Genomic DNA, 22500 nt, shown 5'->3' with positions numbered 1-22500 from the left:
TAGTGTTACGATGCACACTGAAATTCCCTGTGCTCATTACTCCACATGGCTGATAACACATCATTGATGATTAAGCCTAAGTTTTCCCAGTTGCACCTCAACAGTTGTATCAGAGCTATAATACAGTTCACTTTGCAAGTCCTTGGATGCCAAAGGGATCGACTTAACACGTCTCATAAGCAAAATTTTCCATGAAGCCACTGATATTTGAGGTAATTTCCTAGTCAAAGTGAAATATGGCAAACAATAAAATACTTCACACTTCTGAACTGTAACATTTGATTTGCTCTGGTAGAATGGGGTTTTCTTTAGCCAGCTATCTGATGTCCCAGACAGCTGAATTTCTATACTCCACCAAAGGCTTTATTGAAAACAAAGGCTTTAGTGTTAAGGTTGTATGTCACAGCTAGTGTTCATGGACATCTGTGCCTTGTGTATATGAACTGTGAGAACCATGTAGGTGGAGCTATGGATGAGAGACAGTTAAGTAATTTTTCCGTGGTAAAGGATTTTTTTAAAGATTAATGTCCAATATTTGTGTGTAGGGGTGTCAGTGTGTATTTGTGGTTCATCTGGGCAGCACATTGCTTCCCAATTGTATCCAGAACTTGAATTACTGTCTGTGTTAACAGTACTGCTTGAAAAAGCCACTGTTTGACAATGTTGTCCACGTGTCCATGTGGGTTTCCACCCGGGTCTCCTGTTTCCTCTGACTGTTCAAAAACATTCCACTAGGTGAATTGGCTATGCTAAATTGCCCCTAGGTAGAAAAGTGTGTAAAAGTGTGTGTACTGTCCCCTGTGATGGACTGGTGTCACATTCAGTGTGAATTCCCGCCTCATGCCCAGTGTTCCAGGGATAGGCTCAGGATAAAGCAGTTACTGAAAATGAATGAAGAATTGTGTGCAAGAGATGTATCAGAAAACTCAAACCTGGAGCTATTTTTGCTAAATATGATATGATATATCTACTTTATACTTAGATGAAGTTACACTGTTGTAGGATTAAGCAGTACTCCAAAAATGTCATTAAGGAAAGTTTTGATTCATTAATTTAAGAGATTTCATAATCAAGTGTTAAGCATATATTTGTGAATTAGTGGTATGTGTGTGTGTGTGTGTGTGTGTGTGTGTGTGTGTGTGTGTTTTGTGTGTGTGTAGTGGCTCATTTGCAAAATGAGTATTAGTAATGTGTATTAGCAGCCTTTACTATGTGAGTGGGCCTGATAAAAATCTCCTGGGATTTCCTTCTAATCCTGCTAAATATTTTGCTTCTTAAAATGTAGATTCTTCTGCATCATATCTGAAAGTGTTGAGCTAAGTGTTGACCTACACCCTGACCTGCCGGCTAACTGATAAGAGATATAAATGTTCTCCCACACATTTACTCACAAACAGGATTCCTCAAAGCCAAGTAATAAGCAGGAGAATGAGTAATATTATAAGTAAGCTAATCTCCTGTAGTACATGTAATAAATTTAACTAATGAAAGCTAAATAACTTTGAATCTGAAAAAGTCCCTGAATACACACGCATCTCTGTAATTCTGTAATCTCTCTCTCTTTCTGGTGTGTGTGTGTGTGTGTGTGTGTGTGTGTGTGTAGGCTATTCACTATTCCCAGGTGCTTTAATTCTGACTCCTGCTTCATGCATGAGTTGAATGCTTTCATGTGTTATGAGATGGGGGCCTCTCCCTCTCTCTTTCGCTTTCTCTCTCTCTCTCTCTCTCTCTCTCTCTCTCACACACACACACACACACACACACACACACACACACAAGGTGGTGGATGTATTCCGGTTGTTTCAGTTTACATGAAGGAATGAAGTAACTGAGATGCTCATGAAGTGTCTGTCCACACCACCACAACATCTCTCAGATCATGTTTAAATGCTCCCAGATTTTTTGGATCAACTTAAAATAAAGAAAGGAAGAACACCGAGATTACGGAGGTAAGAGTTTTTTAGGCAGTTATTTGGAAATATAGTTAAACCTGGGAAGATTTAGAGAGGTTGCAGGTTGGATAAAGCAGGAAATGGCAGTCACACTAATCATAAACATGTTCAATAACAGCTGATTAATGTATTTGATACTGCGTTAGAAACTTAATGGATAAAGTATTTAAAAAAGAAAAAAAACAGTCGCAAAACTTTCAGAGGATTTGGTTTCTGCATTATTTATTATTGTATTTAGTGTGATTTACAATATAGTGCTATACAGACAAATTTACTGTTATCTTTGCTGACCTCTAATTCATTTCTAATGAAAAACAATAGGGGCACGGTGGCTTAGTGGTTAGCACCTTCGCCTCACACCTCCAGGGTTGGGGTTCGATTCCCACCTCCACCTTGTGTGTGTGGAGTTTGCATGTTCTCCCCGTGCCTCGGGGGTTTCCTCCGGGTACTCCGGTTTCCTCCCCCAGTCCAAAGACATGCATGGTAGGTTGATTGGCATCTCTGGAAAAATTGTCCCTAGTGTGTGATTGCGTGAGTGAATGCGAGTGTGTGTGTGCCCTGTGATGGGTTGGCACTCCGTCCAGGGTGTATCCTGCCTTGATGCCCAATGACGCCTGAGATAGGCACAGGATCCCCGTGACCCGAGGTAGTTCGGATAAGCGGTAGAAGATGAATGAATGAATGAATGAAAAACAATCATATGTTTATACATTTGTAAATACATTTAATTTAGAACAATTGTGAATGCACAAAATCTCCTAACTGAATGGCTGACTTTATCCTTGCGAATGAATCCCTTCCTCACTTATAATACATTAGAGAAGCTAGAATTATTCCTTTCCTCATAGCCTCTCTCTTCTCTCTCTTGAAGTTAATAAAACAAAACGCATGTAATGTTACTTAGAAACCACAAAGCTATTCATCTAGAAGACTTTGATACAAAGTCCTGACATGGTGGCTCCTTCCAGAAATGGAAACTTTCACCAAATCATTATTCAGTTTAGGAGAAGTGTGCCATACATGTCCCTTTAAAGTTGTTCCTACAAAAATGATATCATATTAAAATAAGCACATTAAAATGAACCTGTGAGTTGCCTTTTATTTGGCTTTACTGTTAGAGCAGCTGCTATACAAAATGAGTCATTACTTTCCGACCAATCGACGTTGAGAATTCAACAACGCTATGGTATAAATGTGCATTATTGAATTTCACTACAAAATGCTTATTGGGTATGTTTCAACTATTTGACAAGTAAGCTAGGAAATGAAATGTCTGTCCATAAGGCCTCAATTTCCATTACGCATCTGCTGTATGCATTGCACATTTGTCATGGCTATGGTTTGGCGCACACACATACACACACACACATACACACACACACATACACACACACACACATACACACACACATACACACACACGCACACACACACACACACACACACACACACACACCTGTACATGCAGACATACTGAAATCTGGGCTAAATTTACTGTAGAAAATGGATATTATGTTGACTTACTGTATGTCCCCAGTGGCCCATAATCAAACACACACAGCAGCATGCTTTGGATGATTGAGACCTCTGGTTTCTGGGTTTCTGATCCATGTGCTGGCTGGAACAATACTATGTTGTGTATGGTTCCTCCAGAGCTTTTGCTGCTTGTTACTCCAGTTCTGGACTCGATCACACACTCACACACACCCATGGAAACCATTCCCAAAGGGTGACAACTGGCCAAACAGCTGTCCACTGGCAGGATGTAAACAATTTCACATTCTTAGCCTCATTACAGTGCTCATTTATGAACTCTCTGAGCTCGAAATCATTCATTTATACACTTATTGCCTATGACCTGGTTTAATGCAGGAGCACACCCAGTATGAGACCGTAATCCAAGACAAGGCATTAGCTCCAAATTACACAACATATCTAATTCCCTAGGCCTACTAATTTCCATAATACCTTAAGTCAGGACTTCTTGTCCTTCACCTTTCAGAAGAGCAACAATCGCTTCATGAGCTGCCAAAATAAATCTAATTTCTACTTTTTTTAATCCCCTGTTTGGTGTATGTAATAGGGGTGAAATGCACAGTCATTATCTGTATCTATAAGAATAAAAAACAAAACAAACATAAAAAGGTGCCATTATCATAGGAACCAAGATGTAAAGACTGATACATTTGGACTTATAATGAACTTCAATCCATCACAAGGTCACAAGGTATTGCTGATTGTTCACTGGCATGGAAAAGGAATAGTTTTAAAGAAGTGGAAGGGTGGAGTAGAAAGGTCTTGCTCTCACTGGAAAACTGGAACAGAGATGAGCTGAATGCAGTCACATTGCCCCAGTCAAAAACCTCTCATGATAAATTTATACAGATTTAAACAAGTGTGGCTGATGTTCTTCGATTTCATTTAAAAAGAAAACAATACTAAGGCTAACCCACCACATCCCTAACCTTAACTAAACTGTTACAGATTTGCATGTATGAGATCATTTGGGATTCCAGTAAAACGGTGCTCTTGATGGTATTTATTTATTCATAGTGTAGAAATTTGCATTATTCCACAGCAGAAGTAAAAGTAAAAGTAGTAGTATTTCCAAGATTCCCTTTCCCATCTTGTTCATGGCACATAAAGTGTTTCTTCTGTTTGTTCTCACACAAAATGAACACCAGATCTAGTGACAGAATATTAGACATGATATGATTTCTGAACATAAAGTATGTCTGATAAATAATGTTGCTGAATGCTGTTTATAGGAATTATAACTGTATAAATCAAGTGTATTTAAGTGTATTAGATTTTAACAGATCAATACAAACTGAATATTCGGATATTAAAAGTTGTGCTTGATCATTAGTAGGTCACATGACCAGGCTATGACTGTGCTAGTAAATCAGTAACTCCATGGAAGTTATCTAAAACTCCTTTTTCTTAGCTAATGCTTTCTTTCCTTTCAGTTACTGTGACAGATGAAAACCTTGAAAAAGACAAGCGTGTCCTGGGGTGTCTTTATCCTGAAGAATTAGCATTAAATCTCTTTTTCCACTGAATATAATGGATTCTTTACCAGCGTGTCAATTCACACAGGATATACTGTACATAACATGGGGTTATTTCTACTGGTCATTTCACAAAATGTAAAATGCGCCATAATCTTTCCAGATATGTGCGCACACAGTTCATAAAAAGATTATTGACGTTATTGATTCCGATTGGATTACAATCCCAGAGATATGCCAAAAATAATGACATTTTCCCATGTCCTCATTTAAAACTAGTCCAATTAAAACAGGACCTAATATTGTCTTCTGATCCCCAAGCCTTATCCCAAGTTTAGCACCTTACTTCTGTTTAGTTTGGCCCTGTATAATGAAGCTGTGCAAAATAAAAAGCTAATTCAAGCATATAAAAATGGTGTATGCTCACACAGGCTGAGAAAGGCCAGAGCAACAGCTGGGCAGTTAATCTATAGTGGGATTTGTTTAACCTCAATGCTGAGAACAGCTATGGGACCAGACCAGAATTACATCTATACAAACATATACATTTCCATATATACACATGTGACTGAGAAATATAGAATTTAGAATGTGCAAATATTATAGCTGAAAAAAGTTGGAGGAAACTGTATTTAAAAAAAAAAAAAAGCTTTTGAAAAATTGCGTTCCCATAGTAAAGCATAGGTTTGCCACCTTCTTCATGGAACGCTTATTTAACTATTATTTATAATTTCATCCTAAGCATACAAACTTTATTTAAGAAATATTTAACTTTCTATTGCTTTTAAATAAACTTTTTATTGCTTTTATTTGTAGGGGACATTTTTTCTTAATCTCATTTTACACCAGTCCATTGAGGCAAAATAGCAAAGCCTGGCACTGGCAGCTCACAGAGTGGCTATTTAAAAAGGTTGAGAACCCCTGCTGTAAAAACTTTTGCACAACAAAAATGTAATGATAAAAAAGGGTTTTGTTGGTTAGAGAAAGGATGTGGCAAAGAGCTGAAAGGATGAATGAAGGTAAATATGTCATGGTATAATTCAAAGTGAACTCTGAAGTGAAGAGACATAAAGCCTAAAGAAGTGCATTTACCAGCTGTCAGATGACCAGCTGTGACTGTCTCTGTATGTATAAGGACTCTGTGTTTCCATAACAACAACACTCGCATCCTATCCATAAAAATGTGGAAGAGAAGTTAAAAAGAAGTGAATAACTGAGAGGTCATTAAACAGGATTTTATAGTCATAAATGAAGTACAGCGAGAAGAATATGAAGACCATTTTTTTTGTGTGTGACAAGTTTTATTGGGTCAGATTGGTATAGGATTTGGGCATCAGTAATATTATTAAATTGGAATGTATTTATATTTGGGGGTTGGTTAGATTAGATTAGATTAGATTAGATTAGATTTAAATTTATTGTCATTACACATGTACAAGTATAAGGCAGTGAAATGCAGTTTAGGTGTAACCAGAGTGCAATAGCAGCAAGTGCAGGATATACAGTGTTTACAACAGTTAAATAAGTTAAATAAAGTGGTAATATGGAAATGATTTACATGTGTGTGTGTGTGCTATGAACATGTTATACAGATTTACTGAAACTTACAGAAGGAAGGTTTTTGGTTTAAGTTTGGACATTCTCTACACGCATCAGGTGTTTCCTCCCAGTACACCAGTTTTCTCCCTAAGTTCAAAAAACGGTGCGTTACAGGTGGACTGGCATCTTGAAGTTGTTCCTAGTGTGTGAATGGAAGTATGACGGTGTGTGTGTGTGTGTGTGTGTGTGTGTGTGTGATAAGCTGGCACCATGTCCAGAGTGTCCCTCTAACAACAAATTACTGTATGTCCAGAGTTTCCCCCCACCAACAAGTCTAATATATTCCCTTTTCATTTTTAAGTCGTTTTTGTTTATTTTCTTCCGACATTCCATTTCAAAATTGCAGTTAGATTAAAGTTAACATTATTTATTCTTTCATACTATACATTTTAGCTGTAGATGAGTTGAATTTGTGATGAAGTCCTTTCCTTTTAATTAAGCAGCTAGTTCAGCTTACAACTATAATTTTTGTTTCAGAATGAAAAGAAAAGAAAACAGAAATTCATTTAAAGCATTAAAAAAAAAAGTAAAAATTGTGTACAAATTCTCTAAGAATAATATCACTCTATATGTCAGAGTGAATCATTCAAAATAAGATGATGCCACTCTGTATTAACACATGTGAGGATAGAAAAAGCCAGATTGTAGGGGGTGGCACCGGGCACGCAGAGCCCACTCTGTGCCAAGGGGACGCCGCTTAATCTCTCTTAATATGATATGCAACTCTGTAATCATTTCCTCATGCTAACTGCACAAGCCATCCATCGATTAGTTCCACACTCCAGCTGCTGACAGAAACAGCCAAGAGCTACAACATAACAAGAACTCGATAGCAGTTACACACTGAGAAATATAATACATGCCAGATCTTCTGGTTTTTGATATAAACAGTGAGATATGAACATCAAACCAGCTTCTCAGTGAGTGTATTACACTGACTATGTAGATGTATGTTGTGTCAGAGGTCTAGGGTGGTTTCCCACTTGCCCCAAATACTCAAGAATCCCGAGTTAACATCATACTGTAGGTTGAGAAAAAAATCCTTTCCCTACCACGGATTGATTGCACAATTTCATTTCCTGACATGTGTAATTCTTGCTTTGCGTAAGCACGAGATACATCCATACACTGTTTTGATTCATTTACTAGCACTGTTTAGTGGTTAGCTAAACTGGTAGTGTTGCCACCTCATAGCTCCAGGGTCTCTGATTTGATCCTGAGCTCAGTTTATAGTCTGTGAGAAATTTCAGATGCTCTCCCTGTGTTCATGTCAGTTTCCCTCCCAAATATGTGTGCATTATCTATGCTAAATTGCCCCTAGGCTTGAATATGTATATAAATGTGTGTATGCGTGGTACTTCATGATGGCCTGGCATTCTCTGCCTCAAGCTCAGTGTTCTCAGGATATGCTCAGGATCAATTATGATCATTAGTAACCATGGTTACTAAACTTACTCATCTATTAAGACTTTGTTAACCAGCTTTGTTAGCATCATAAGTTTTTAGCCAAGAGATGTATATATTATATTTGTAGTCACCTGTGATTGGTATGTCATTATGAAACAGGTAACACGACAAGTTCAACCAATCACATTATTCAAACCATGGCCCCAGGAGTGGATTGTTTTTTTTCACACACTGTACACAGTCTGTGCTGAATGTCTATCACAAATGAAGCCCAGACCACAATTTTCAGGTGGCCCAGAAAACTGCACCAGAGTTTTCTAAAAAAATAATTGACAGGTTCTTTAATCCAAAGTGACATATTATTGAAACAAGATTCAGTGCATGCTGCTGAGGGTTAAGGGTCTTGCTCAAGGACCCAATAGTGGTAGCTTAGTGATTCTGGGAATTTAACTCTTTCATCCTAAGGCCAGTAAATCTAAGTTAATACAATTATCTAACACAACTCTGAAGACGGGGGGCACGGTGGCTTAGTGGTTAGCACGTTCGCCTCACACCTCCAGGGTTGGGGGTTCGATTCCCGCCTCCGCCTTGTGTGTGTGGAGTTTGCATGTTCTCCCCGTGCCTCGGGGGTTTCCTCCAGGTACTCCGGTTTCCTCCCCCGGTCCAAAGACATGCATGGTAGGTTGATTGGCATCTCTGTAGTGTGTGATTGCGTGAGTGAATGAGTGTGTGTGTGTGCCCTGCGATGGGTTGGCACTCCGTCCAGGGTGTATCCTGCCTTGATGCCCGATGACGCCTGAGATAGGCACAGGCTCCCCGTGACCCGAGGTAGTTCGGATAAGCCGTAGAAGATGAATGAGAATGAATGAACTCTGAAGACTCTGGAGGTTCTTTGCATGTCTGAAGCATACAGAGACTATGTGTTATTTGCTTTATTTCTTTTCTTTATTTCTTTATCTCTATCTCTTATTCTTATTTTTACTCTTATTTATTTGTTAGGGAATTTCATTTCTAGTAGTTTTCTCCAGGTGGATCCGAAACTTATCTGTGGAACATTGCGTGTTGTGGGAAGGAAAAACAACACCCCGAATGAAACACCAGTCTAACAAAAATCCCACACATTCATACACTCATTCACACCTTTATATAGTTAGGGATATCAGTGAAGAAACCCATGCAGGCATGAGGGAAACATTTTAAACTCCAGTTACAAAGACTGTAACTGTAACTCCAAGCATTGGACCGGGGAAATTGTCTCCTTAAGAACAAATCACTTTGGTCCACCTTGTCAAATCATGTCACTTCATGTGGACATGACTTTAGATTATCACATGACCTACTAATGCAGTTCTAGCATACGGAATACAAGAAACTGAGAAACTGTATTGCTCATATAAAATAATAACACTATACACAGTAGATGTGATTAACTAAACTAAATATATTCTTTGGTTTATGAATGTGGGGCTCCAGCTTCATACTGTAGTCATTTATGGTTTATTGACCCTACTAATGGATACCTAATGGTTTGTAGGCAGAGCAATGCTCATAAAAATGAAAGTGCAGCTACGTTTTAGTTGGTGAAAGATTTATATGATTACAATCTTCTAACTTTGGTAGTTTGTAACAAACTTGGACAAATAATGGCAGCAAATAGCATTCTATGAAACATTTTTAGGTTATTTATTAATATCAAATTTAGTTTTGACTTGTTAGTGTGTGTGTGTGCGTGTGTGTTTCAATAGAAAGGATTTCCATGTCCGAGGAGATGAACAGCTCCAAGTACTCATCTTGTAATTACTGTAATTCTCTCATGATGTGAGCACTATTACTTGACTTGATTAGAAAGAAAGGAGAGGAAGGAAGGCTTACATTCTCAGCTCCACTGATTACAGTTCAAACATACAATCGCTTTTTGTGAAAATGCTGCTTTTGTATTCGCTCTGCTCACTGAAGGCTGTAAACTCTGCTACTCCCTCTTCTTTTCCTGGCTGATTCTATTAAAATGTCTGCCATTTTAGTGGGCAACGGTTCAATGACAGACTTTCAAAAGATCTGCCATTTTTTTTCCTGGTTACTAGAGGCTATGTTTCTAGTAGTGGATCATTAAAATCTGGCATTGCAATATTTTCCAATTTCCACACACACATACACACACAAAATGAATGCAAGCATGTTTTTATTTCAGAACTTATTTCCAGAATCATTACACACCCATCGTCATCTTTCTTGACTTAACCCGCACCATGGGTCTCTGTTTCTCTTTCAACATTTTTCTTGAACTCTTTTGTCTTGCGTCATGTTTCAGGATGAGATACTCATGTCACTGATGACCACCAGTAAGGTTAATTACCTATATATGTGTGTGTGTGTGTGTATATATGTGTGTGTGTGTGTGTGTATGAGCCAACACAAACACCTGAGGACTATCCGGGTGAAGTGATGTCTCTGGTTTACTTAAGGTTAATTACTGATTATACTGAGCACTGTGTTGTTTTAAAAGAACAGATTATTTATACAGCAGTGAGAGAGAGAGCCCAGAGCCAGCACCCATGTGTGTGTGTGAGTGTGTGTGTGTGTAGGAATGTCAGTAAATTAAAACAGGACCTAGAGACAGAGACACAAAGTGGTGAAGGCTGTAATCTAATGTTGCGTTTAATTGTCATCAGATGTCTACATGTCTGTCCTACAGCTTGAGAAAATCTGTAACCAGATCAAACTATTACACTACATGATCTTTTTTTTTAAACCCTACTCATCACCACATTATTCATCACCTACGCCCTTATTAAAAAAATCCAAGGATATATTGTATAATATTTTGTATTTATTATTTAACCATAGAAATATAACCATAAATGGCCGCTATCTTCATTAGGTATTTTTCTCAGATGTTCTCAATTGCTGCATGCACATAATCTAATACATGCAAAATAATTCTGGTCATAAAAACACATTTAAGAAATTTCCCATGAAACAAAGATTTACTAATGTGTGTGTGGGCTTTGGAAGCCCTGACAGATCAGTCACTGTGGCTGAATTCTAGGTTTTTGCCCCAAATGGGTTTTACTTTCTGCCTATAACAGATACTATACAAACATTTGTAGCCAACTGATCAATTATGCCCTTGTGTGCTTATTAAACATCCCATTCCAGCTTTAGTCCCATTTTTGTTTAATAATAAGCTGCACTCTTCTGAAAAGCTAAGCTGTCCATTAGAGTTTGTAGCATGGCTTTGGAGATTTGTCTTTATTAGAGCACAAGAGCTTTAGTGAGCTCAGGCACTGATGTTGGGTGACGAGGTCTGGTGTGCACTCACGGTTCATGCCAAAGGTGTTCAGTGGGGCTGAGGTCAGGGCTCTGTGCAAGACACACTTCCATAACTTGGTAAACCACGGACTTTGCTTTGTGCATAGGGGCATTGTCATTGGAACAGATTTAGGGCTGTTAGTTCCAGTGAAGGGAAATCTTTATGGTAAAGCATATAAAGACATTCTAGGCATTTGTGCGGGCAATTCTTACTTTGTAGCAAGACGTTCATTTGGACAGCCCACATATGGGTGTGATAATCATGTTCTTACAAACTTTCAGCCATATAGTGCAAGATGTCCAAAACCTTTCATCTCATAGAGAACATCACACTTTGATCAGTTTGCAACTCAGTTTGTAATAATATATCTGTTTAAGATGCTAGAAATTCAACATCTGGTTGACATACATGCAAAAGAGAAATGTATTTCAGAACTATACTGTATATTGTAGAAAATCATGTGAAGTGTTTTCTCAAGCCACCACACATATAGCCCTTGGCAAGGAACATCCTAATTACAACACATGTCAGGATAATAACAAGATGATTTTGTTCATATGGTGTCCTCTCTGTTCTGATTCCTCTAAGGCCAGCTTGCTACTTATGGGTCAATATTATCCATAGAGTACAATTTCAACAAACACACACACACAGACACACACACATGCAGCCAAACCTAACATTGTCTGCGTGCAAGACTTGAGACAAAATAAAACACAAGGCTATGCTGGGGTTCACACACTGAAGGTCATGCTCACAAAGACACACAGACACACAAAGGTTTTAGGAGTCTCACATAATCACACACAAACACACACACACATATATATCATGGCACCACCCAGATGGGGTAAGTTTTTATTCCCATCCAGAGCGCTGCATGATATTTTTGATTCATGGTTATGATTTGATTAGATGTGCCAAGCCTTTGTTCGTCATTGTTAGAATATAAGTTCAAATTCTGCCAGAAAGCTGTGTGTGTTTGTGTGTGTTCTTGGGAGGAGTTATGTATACACAAGGTTATTGCCTTGGTTTTCTGTCTGACAATATGAATATCATAGCATTGTCAGATTGTCAGATCGTAGTCAGATTGTGTGTTTGTCACTGTTTCTGATTAATATGATCTTGCTGTGTGCTTTTATTGTAAGAAAAAAAGTAACTACGGTTTTATTGGTGATTTTCTCCTTTTTGTTCTTCTTTTATTGTTTATCCTTTATGTTCGCCTTCTTAAGGAAGGTAGTAAGGAGTTAGGTAGGAGTTAGATGAGTAAAAAATCTCTCTTTGATAGAGAAGGAGCAGAGAAGGAATGTAAGTGATGGAAAGTGGTGGGATAAAAAAAAGTGAGCAATTGATCACCGGTATAAGGATCTGGCTCTGGAGAACCTCATATTCTGCACATTGTAGTATTGTAGTATTAGTATGTAGCATTGTAGTATTTTTAACACACACTTTGATTTAGGAATGGCTGTTAATTATCTGTGTGTAAGGTGTAGTAATGCAAGGGAAACATATCAATGCAGGGCAGGTGATGCTCCAGATTCATGTCTAGAACCTGTAGAGACTTAAAAGTTATAGAGAAATAGATCCACCCTGAGAGCCTGTCATTTCTCTCATCTGAAATACCAGAATATATTAAATTTCTGAAATCCTGCATGGGATTGAATACTTTTATTTCGTTCTTTCCTTGTATTTGGCCAATATGTGGCCAAAGAATGTGTTGTCTCTGTTTTAAAATAACATTAAAAGCAAGTCAAAAACTTTAAATGTAAATATTCACGCAGTCTTCAGGAATGTGATATGAAGCCCCATGAAGGTCCCTTCCTTAGCCAAAATCTAAACAAGTTTGTCTGAGAGAAAAAAAGTTTTATCGATAGCACAAATCAAAGGTAATAAGCAGAAAATCTTGGGTTTATTTTGCCTGTAAACATAGGGCTCACAGATTTAATGTGTAATTGAATTTGAAGCTGAAATTAAGGGAGTGAAGTGAACTTTCAATGCAGGCCTCGTGATGTGTGTCACTGTGAAACCATGCCTGAAACATCCAAGCATCATTTTCTACAAGAATAAAGTTGCATCTGTTTTCCTGTTCAATGTTATCTGATCCTCACCAATGTGTGTTTTCTGCATTTCTTGCTTGATCAGACCTGGTGGCTACTAATCGTACCTCCATCTTCTCTGGCTTGGATGGTGACCTGCAGCTGTCGGCCATGTTTTTGGACGAGTATCACGACCGGCTCTTCTTGGGAGGGAAGGATGTGCTCTATTCTCTTAGACTGGACCACACACACTCTGATGCTAAAGAGGTATTGTCTCACAAATCTGATATATAAAAATATTCTATGACCTTTGGGAGATTTCAGCTAGCAAAACATACTAGAAAAGTTTAACTGTACAGGTCTGGATGATATTTAAAGGCAAAATACAATATGACCTGCCTTGAAAACTTTGTAATGTTTCAGAACATAATATATGTGTACAGTACGTATATATGTGTAGAACTAGTGAGTAAAGTAGACCTTTATTAGTAGATAAAGGTAGTAGACCCCTACAATTACTTTTTATTACTCTCATGGAGCATATTTTGGGTTAGATTATCTAGGGAAGTTGCTCGTGTTGTGTGTGTGTGTGTGTGTGTGTGTGTGTGTGTGTGTCAAAGGGATGTTTAAAGGTGCCCTTCCACACAAAACCGTTTTTACTTGTATTTTTTGATATGTGTTAGGTCCATATGTGTTTGTGTTGTGTCGTGAATTTGAAAACGAACTGCTACCTCCCCTGTCAGTTCTAGCCACTTAAAAGAAATAAGGGGAGAAATCAGGTCAGTTGGAAAAGCTGGTCACTCTGACGTCAGAGTGACTGAGCTGATTACTATTCATGAGCTCTCCCACTTGAGACCGCGCCCACAGAATTCGTGTAGCTCAGTGAGTTTCCTATAAGGCAAGGATGGCTGAATGTCAACGGGCTAGTGAAGAAGCCATTCTGCCGCAATTCAAGGTGATTGTAAACAAATTTCCTCTAGCCTAGGCTACTTATTGCGCTTGGTGAATGAATAGTCATGCTCTCATATCCTAGCAGTTAGCCAATCGGAGACAAGCAGCATAGCTCATTTGAATATTCATGAGAACTGGCGCAAATCGAGCTGAGTCTTCCTGCAGGCTTTCTATACCACACAAGGTAACCAAGGCATTTTTTCCACAAAAAAATGTTACAAAGTCCATGGTAAACTTCATTACCATTACCACAAAAGTAATGAAATACGTGTGGCAGGGCACCTTTAATAAGTGGATAATTTTGTCTAAGAGCTAAAAGCCAATTTTATCTGAAAACTGGGAAATTTTTTAATGCTAGACCAAAACTTTTGCCTTAACTAGCCAGTTAAATATTTAACATTACATTCTACAGTACAAGCACCACCTCCTTGCATTTACGACATTTGGCCTTGCTAGCTGCTTACCTTCTAAAATGGTGTTTACATTAGCTGTCCTAATTACTTTATTATTAGAGTGTGCTCATCAGTTCACAATAGTTCTTCTTCTTCTTCTTCTTCTTCTTCTTCTTCTTCTTCTTCTTCTTCTTCTTCTTCTTCACTATAATTCACTATAAAGTTGTGCATGTTAGCCTTTAGGTCTCCATTTACAAAGGTTCACTGTGTAGTGTTGTGTTTTGTGTTGTACATTGCCTGTACATGCTTGTGGAGTTCTGTACTTGAAGTTGAGATTTGACATTTTTTATGGACAAACCTCACAGCCCCAAGCTATTGTGTTTCATGCCTATATTGTAGCTATGCCTATAATGTCAGAGAGATAAATCCTTATAATATTGAGATTATATCATTAGAGCTATATTAAAGTGCAGCGTCAGTATTCTATGTAACTTGAACACAATGATTGTGAAATCACATTTACTAAAGTTTCCATGAGACAAAACCAGAAGTCAAGCAAGCCTGATTTGGCACTGTGCTAATAATCTGACTACATGGTGGTCAGGACGAAGACTCCCAACATATGATAGTGGAAATAATGTATGTGTAAAATCAGATAATAGTACAGTAATATTTATTTATTTATTTATTTATTTGTATTACTTAATTTATTTTCATTTACTTGTATTAATCGATGTTTATAAATAAAATCACACATCCTTGCATTGTTGTTCCAGGTATAGATTTATGGCTATATTTAAAAATGCAGTGAAGTATATATTTGTATTCTATTATGATAAAAGTTATTTATAATTATGTTATTCAAAGAGATAACTAACACAAACACACACGCACACACACACACGCACACACACACACACACACACACACACACACACACACACACACACACACACACACACACACACACACACACACACACACACACAGTTGATAATGCAGTCCCTGGCCTAGAGCATAAATCTTTCACATCTTAACTCTCTCTCTCTCACACACACACACACAAACAGACACGTGCAGACACACAACACAGTTGATAATGCAGTCCCTAGAGCATAAATCTGTCTTACATCATATGTCTCAAGCACACACAGATAGACAGACATACACACAGACAGACAGACACACACCCCACAGCTGATAATGCAGTTCCTTGAAGCATAAATCTGTCTCAAATCTTAGCTTTCTCTCTCTCTCTCTCTCTCTCTCTCTCTCTCTCTCTCTCTCTCTCTCTCTCTCTCTCTCTCTCTCTCTCTCTCTCTCTCTCTCTCTCTCACTCTCACACGCACACACACACAAACTAACACACACACACTCTTAACCTTAGTGTTTGTTTTGTCAGGTACCATGTCAGCTTTCTCATGAGGCTTAATTAAAAGACTGACTGCGCAAAAACATAAAAACACAACAAACACATCTAACTCACACAAACTAAGCTTACACACTTACAAACACCCACACATCTGTGAAAACTCATTATGAGCATGTAGAGCTATAAACACTAACATTCCCAACACTAATTAATATGTGTCAGGTTTGATATTATAGGGGGTTTATGAGGACTGGTTACGAGGCGAGATTAACTGCGGTGTCTGATGTGCAGATTGGTTGTAAAGGCTTTGTTATAGACTCTATAGGAAGGGGTTTATTATGGCTGTATGTAATTAGTCTAAAGATCAGTTCCTTTAGACCTCCATTTCTGGGAAGCAGTGGCTCACTACCCTTCAGGACGAGTGATAATTAATTTAGAAATACAATTGTATAAAAAGTAGAAAACAGTGACATAGAAATATTCTCATAGAAATACTGAGTTACTCATTTTAGTGTAATGCATAGGGTGTGTGTGTCTGTGTGTGTGCGTATGTGTGTGTGTGCGTGTGTATGTGTGTGTGTGTGTGTGTGTGTGTGTGTATGTGTGTGTGCCCATGTCTCCTAATCCCTAGCCAGTGTGTGTGTGGGCTGGTTAGATGATCCAAAAAAGAGCAAAGAATATCTTTGTGCTGAGAGACAAGCAAGAGCTACTGCTACGCCCGAGGTCATGACATTTGACCTTTGCCCCAGACACAGCCACTTTTCACCTTCTAATTTCCCTTCAATTAAAACCACCATTCTACACAATAGCACAATCATAGTTTGTTCTACATTACTGGACTTCTGTGTCTCAGCAGACAGATTAAAAAAAGCTAAAATGGGCTGCATTTAAATGTTGGGATAAATTTTAATTCAATGTCCATATTAAAACTGCAATATAAATGAAATCGAATTGAATTGAATGTGTTTTTAAAGGCATGGCTAAAGATGAAAAACTCTTGTATTAGACAATGACAGATAACCCTAATAAATCTTAATTGTAAAATAAGCTAGCACGTTGAACAGCTAGTAAACTATAAAGCAGTAAACTAGCAAGATGCTGTGAACCTAAGGATTAAAACCACACTAAGGGTGATTATTTTCTGATAACAGCACATCCGAAAGTCTTTAATTCTTCCTATCAACAGCTAATTTGCTAACTGCTAAAATATTTGACACTGTTAACGATCAACAGGTCGGTCATTTTAACCATTATAGATGGTGGTTCCTTCACCAGCAGCTTGTCATTTTAGTGAAAATCATCACACACCACTGATAACTCATTCCAGAATGTTCTTCCTTTGTTATTTAACAGCTGACCGGCTTTACAGGAACTAAATCACTGACTCACAGTGCATACACGTGTAAATCCCACATCACTTCCTCAGACGTGTGTCAAAAACTGTTTACAGCCAGTCTAGTTTGATGACATGCTCCAGTACCCAGGGCTTTATTTAGACTAGATCCACACTCTTATATAGCTTGATCAAGAAGACAGGAAAGACAGGAAATGCCTCCAGAATGAGGAAGGATGCTGGGTAACGTAGTTGATTGCAGTATCCGGGCTCAGACAATGTAGCTGCTGGTAAGGTGGTATAAACAAGGAGTGACGCACTGATGACTAAACCACATGAATGGTGGGATTTTACTGAGGAAGATGTGCACCTTCACCTATGCAAAACCCATTGAATTTATAGTTTAGGTGTATAGAAACTTTTATATTAGTAAAGAAATGTAAAGGGAACTCACATGCTGACTGAATGATTTCCAGAAAACATAAGATTAACTGATCCTAAGATATCTATTAAAAAACATTGATTTTTAAAAGAAAAGATTCCATATCAAATGCTATGCACATGATACAATGGTTATACATTTTTAGCAACTGACAGAATCATGATGCTTTCAATGCAGACTGTCAGGATCCAGCTCGGACTTTTGGATGGGGCGTTTGTTTGTTTTGTGTCATGTGTCTTGTTTACTCCTCCCCATCTCTGCACACCTGTTCCTTATGTGTTTATTGTCTTGTGTATTTAACCGTGCCACATTGCCTATGGCGGCACAGAATCCTCGTCTTGTCGTGTCTTTGTCCCTGTTTTGTGTTTTTTATTTAATAAACCCTTTTATTTTATGCTATCCAAAATGCAGGGTCTGTTTTTATCCCCGCACTGCGGACACATACATAGTGATGAAATTCAGTAAAAGAACATAACACATCGGTGGTTTGATTGAATTATAAAGAGTCTGCTCTCTCTCTTCTATGCTGTGGCTGTGGTAATGCTCACAGCTGCAGAACTAGCACAACTTGGCCTAAAACACCAACTAGCTCATGGAAACAGTAATATTGGACCAATTACATGATGAGCTCGTAACAAAGATCCAGTTCCAGAAATGACCTGTGTTCGGAAATGTAAACGAAAGCCACTAAATCCACCAGTCCAAAAAAAAAGTTGGGGTTTATAAGGCTCTGAAAGCTTTGTCGATGTACTCACTTGTAAAAAAAAAAAAAAAAAAAAAAAAAAAAACGAGCAATAAGATCATTCTAAGAGCGATGCTATAGACAAAACAGATATTTTTGCTTGGATTAAAATACCAATACATCCATGATTTTGAATCATTTCTTGTTGTCTCATTAAATTTAGTATTAATTAAATGGTTACAAATACAAACACGGCAATAGTCTAGAAAATAACTCATGTAAGAATATATAAGTTGGCTTATAAACACTGGAATAATGCCTTTAATAATGAATAATAATCCATCAATCATCTGCCTGCAACTTTTGTGCAGAAATTTGGGGACGTCCCAAATATATATGGGGTCATGGTCAAGCATCCACATACAGTACATTTGACAATATACCGTAGCCCAAATCTAAAAAAGTTAAGACTGGTCCAGTAGTGTGTAGTATCACAGATGTAATTGGGCCACCTAATGAGTAAAACCTAAATTAAATCAATATTTCTTTTATTGCTTATATAGTTTAGTTATTGCTGGATTTTCCCAGAGGTCTATATAGGTCTATGCATAAACTTTATAATATTTGTAATAAGACTGCTAAATGAGATCCATCCATCCATTCAGCCACTCATTCATCCATAAATCTCATCTTACCCTTTCTTTTTCCAGATCCACTGGCCACTGCCTGGGAACAGAGAAGACTGTATCTTAAAAGGAAAGGACCCAGAGGTGAGTGAAAGATGTTTATGTCTAGTTTTCCTAATTTAATTTCCTAATTCGAGCAGTTTCTTGGTTCATTGCCTATAAACTTTTATCCTTCAGCATATGAGTGCTGCTCCAAATGGGTACTCCAAACTGATTACTACTTAGATCATGGCCAAGAAATGATATAAGTCGAGATAAATTCTCAGCTTAAAGGGTTTCTTTCTTGGCGAATACAAACATAAACCCTACCTTTGGTGCTTGGACCCCTTTGATTTAATAAGGTAGACAGACATGCTTTGGTGTAGACAGTAAGTTGCAAATATGTGAAGTTTGCTTTCACACCATTGAGATGTGGCGCTGTGTGCAAGACTATTTGACATGCTGACTAAACATATTCAGGTTTCTCTGAACTCACTGGAACTCACAAGTCTCATTAAATATAACAAGCTACTCTGGCTTTTGCTATACCCCAAAGACACCATTGGATTTTAGCTTTTACTCTTATTTATCCTGCTTCTCCATTTTGTTTCATCCATCTGTGTGATGATAGTGTTTCATGGCCAGGTACTTGTGCAGTAGTAGCTCAGTGGTTAAGGCTCTAGGTAACTGATCAGAAGGTCAGGTTTTAAGCCCCAGCACTGTCCAGCTACCACTGCTGAGTCATTGAACGCAGTTCTTAACCCTCTCTGATAAAAAAAAAAAAAATTAATAATAATAATAATAATAATAAATAAATAAATAAATAAATACAAATAATCCCTTTACTTTTTGCTAATGTATACATGACAAATAAACTGCTTTTCTTAAATTCCTAAAGTGTTATTAATTTCCTATTAATAAATAAATAAATAAATAAATAAAAATCCCAGGTTGCCAATAGTATAGTGGCTGTGTGTGTGTGTGTGTGTGTGTGTGTGTGTGTGTGTGTGTGTGTGTGTGTGTGTGTGTGTGTGTGTGTGTGTGTGTGTGTGTGTGTGTGTGTGTGAGGCATGAAGGGCATTGTGACAGTTTCCTGAACTAATTGGGTGGAGAGTTCAGGGAATATGCTGTAATCTAATGACTTTGACCTTGGCCTTTTGTTAAACTGAAACTTTAGCTTTGTTTCTGTCTGGTCAGACCGAGCCTTGTGAACCGAGAGCATAATAGTTTATACTGTATAAAGAACAAGAACAAGCTTCAGCTTGTTTTCCTTAGACTTTTCACTCAGTCCCTTTTATTGCTGTCCCAATTCCTTTTCCTGTTAGCAATCTTTAATCTTATTACCCTTACCATTGACATTTAATTGTTTAAACCCCTTTGTCTTGGGCAATTCAATTCAATTTCATTTTATTTGCACAGCTCTTAACAATGTACATTGTCACAAAGCAGCTTTCTATTATAGGAGTTTATAAATTCAGGATATAAATGATGCCTTTTAAGGTCAGCTGTACATTTAATGATAGTGGCAAAGAAAAACCTCAACATTAGGAAGACAATATTAGGAAGAAATCTTGAGAGGAACCAGACTCAAAAGGAAACCTATCCTCATCTGGGTGACACCAGATATTGTGATCATGAATCATTTCCCTTCTGTGACTGTTCTGAGCTTATGATTAAATAAGAACACACCTCCTTCTGTGACAGCCTGTGTGCTGTGTGGACATTTATAAATGTGTGAAATATATTTATAAATAAAGACCATAAATCCTTCACTTATGCTCTGTCACAGGTTTTGAGTAGAAATTCATCTTCTGTAGCCAAGTCTTTAAAATCCTGGCAAAGTTATATACAGTATTTGCTACAGCCGAGTCATGAATATTATAACATCACCGATAATAGTGAGATGTGATGCAGTGACAGGCAAACGCAAACCAGATAAACTTTTGCTCTACAGGCCACACCCGGAAATAAATGACATGAAAAGTGACTGTTTAATTGTAAAAAGTGGAAAGAAATCTGAGAATGTCGGCTGGACTTTTTGAGCACTTCTGCATTGCATTAGACAGCCAAGTCCCCACACTAAAGACTCTGGAGTATATATATATATATACACACACACACACACACTCACAGAACTATACGCAGTACGACACACAGTGAAGTTTTACGACTGTTCGGTGACCTGGAAAAAGAATTTACATAAACCAGAATTGACTTGCATAAACAGATAAAGACAATTGTTGTCTTTATAACCTTAAAAACTGTATGAAAGATTGTATAAACTGTACAATTACAGTACACTACATACATATGACCTAACAGACTTAATACAGACCGATAACTGTGAAAGCTTCTCATTAGTCTCTGCTTCTTTTCATAAAGTGCCGATGTGTTGTACAGCAGGATTGGTGTCATTTATCATAAACCACATTGTCACTTGTTTGTCAGACTCTATTGTTGTCTGTACCGTTTCATGTCTGAGCAGAACACAACAGTGGCACCCACATGTTTCCCAGATGACATCTGTAGGGTGTCCCCCCGTCCCCCCCATTCTTCTCTGTTATAAGATCCTTTTATTTTTATTTTCTTTTATTTTACAGTCGATAATAGAATTTGACAAGATTATTATTCTTATTTTTTTTTTAAAGGCAAGGTAGACAGATGTAGTGGGGATCGGGGGAAAGGTGTATCAGTGTGACTCTTCTGAAAATCTGAGTAAAGGAAGACATTAAGACATCTTTTAGTAAAGAGAGGAGGCATACATCTGTTTTGTTGTTTATAAACAGCTCCTTACAAGTTGTGCATGTGTGTATTGTTACAGACGGAGTGTGCTAACTTCGTACGTCTTCTCCACCCCTTTAACCGGACTCACCTCCTGGCATGTGGAACAGGAGCTTTCCAACCCGTGTCTGCTCTTGTTTACGTCGGACATCGTGGAGAGGTACTGTATGCAGAGACGGATGTTTTATATACTCCTGACTCCTGTCACTAAATCTTGTCCTTTTATGGCTTTTGGTGTGTGTGTGTGTGTATGTGTTATATTGGTGTTACATTGCAGAAGATCCATGTTACACAAGTGGAAACAAAAACCAGGACAATAGGATGCAGCATTACAAAAGACAATAAAGGTGTCTGAAGACATGGCCTGAGTGACCAAGGGCCTTTAACAGATCAAAGATAAAACTGTTTTGGGGCAAAGATCATCCCACCCACAGGGTGACCCTCAATGTCATGACCTGATTGTGAGAGGACAGAAAAGCAAACACACTGATTGATCATACAAACTTTCTGTCCTGAATGTGACATTTATATAAACACACACACACACACACACACACACACACACAG

The 22500-nt window shown here is 37.9% G+C and overlaps 1 protein-coding gene across 1 annotated transcript in view; it reads left to right on the top strand.

Annotated features, from left to right (window-relative positions):
* Positions 1-22500, top strand: part of sema3bl (sema domain, immunoglobulin domain (Ig), short basic domain, secreted, (semaphorin) 3bl) — a 41383-nt gene that overhangs the window by 2259 nt on the left and 16624 nt on the right. Inside the window, exons 2-4 of the mRNA XM_060881098.1 lie at positions 13422-13582; positions 19198-19257; positions 21974-22093. Coding sequence (XP_060737081.1) covers positions 13422-13582; positions 19198-19257; positions 21974-22093 — 341 coding nt within the window. The remainder of the gene's footprint in view (positions 1-13421; positions 13583-19197; positions 19258-21973; positions 22094-22500) is intronic.

This window comes from Tachysurus vachellii, chromosome 11 (genome assembly GCF_030014155.1).
Source record: "Tachysurus vachellii isolate PV-2020 chromosome 11, HZAU_Pvac_v1, whole genome shotgun sequence".
Lineage (NCBI taxonomy): Eukaryota > Metazoa > Chordata > Actinopteri > Siluriformes > Bagridae > Tachysurus > Tachysurus vachellii.
Note: the sequence above shows the minus strand (reverse complement) of the source record. Positions and strands in the feature narration are given on the sequence as shown.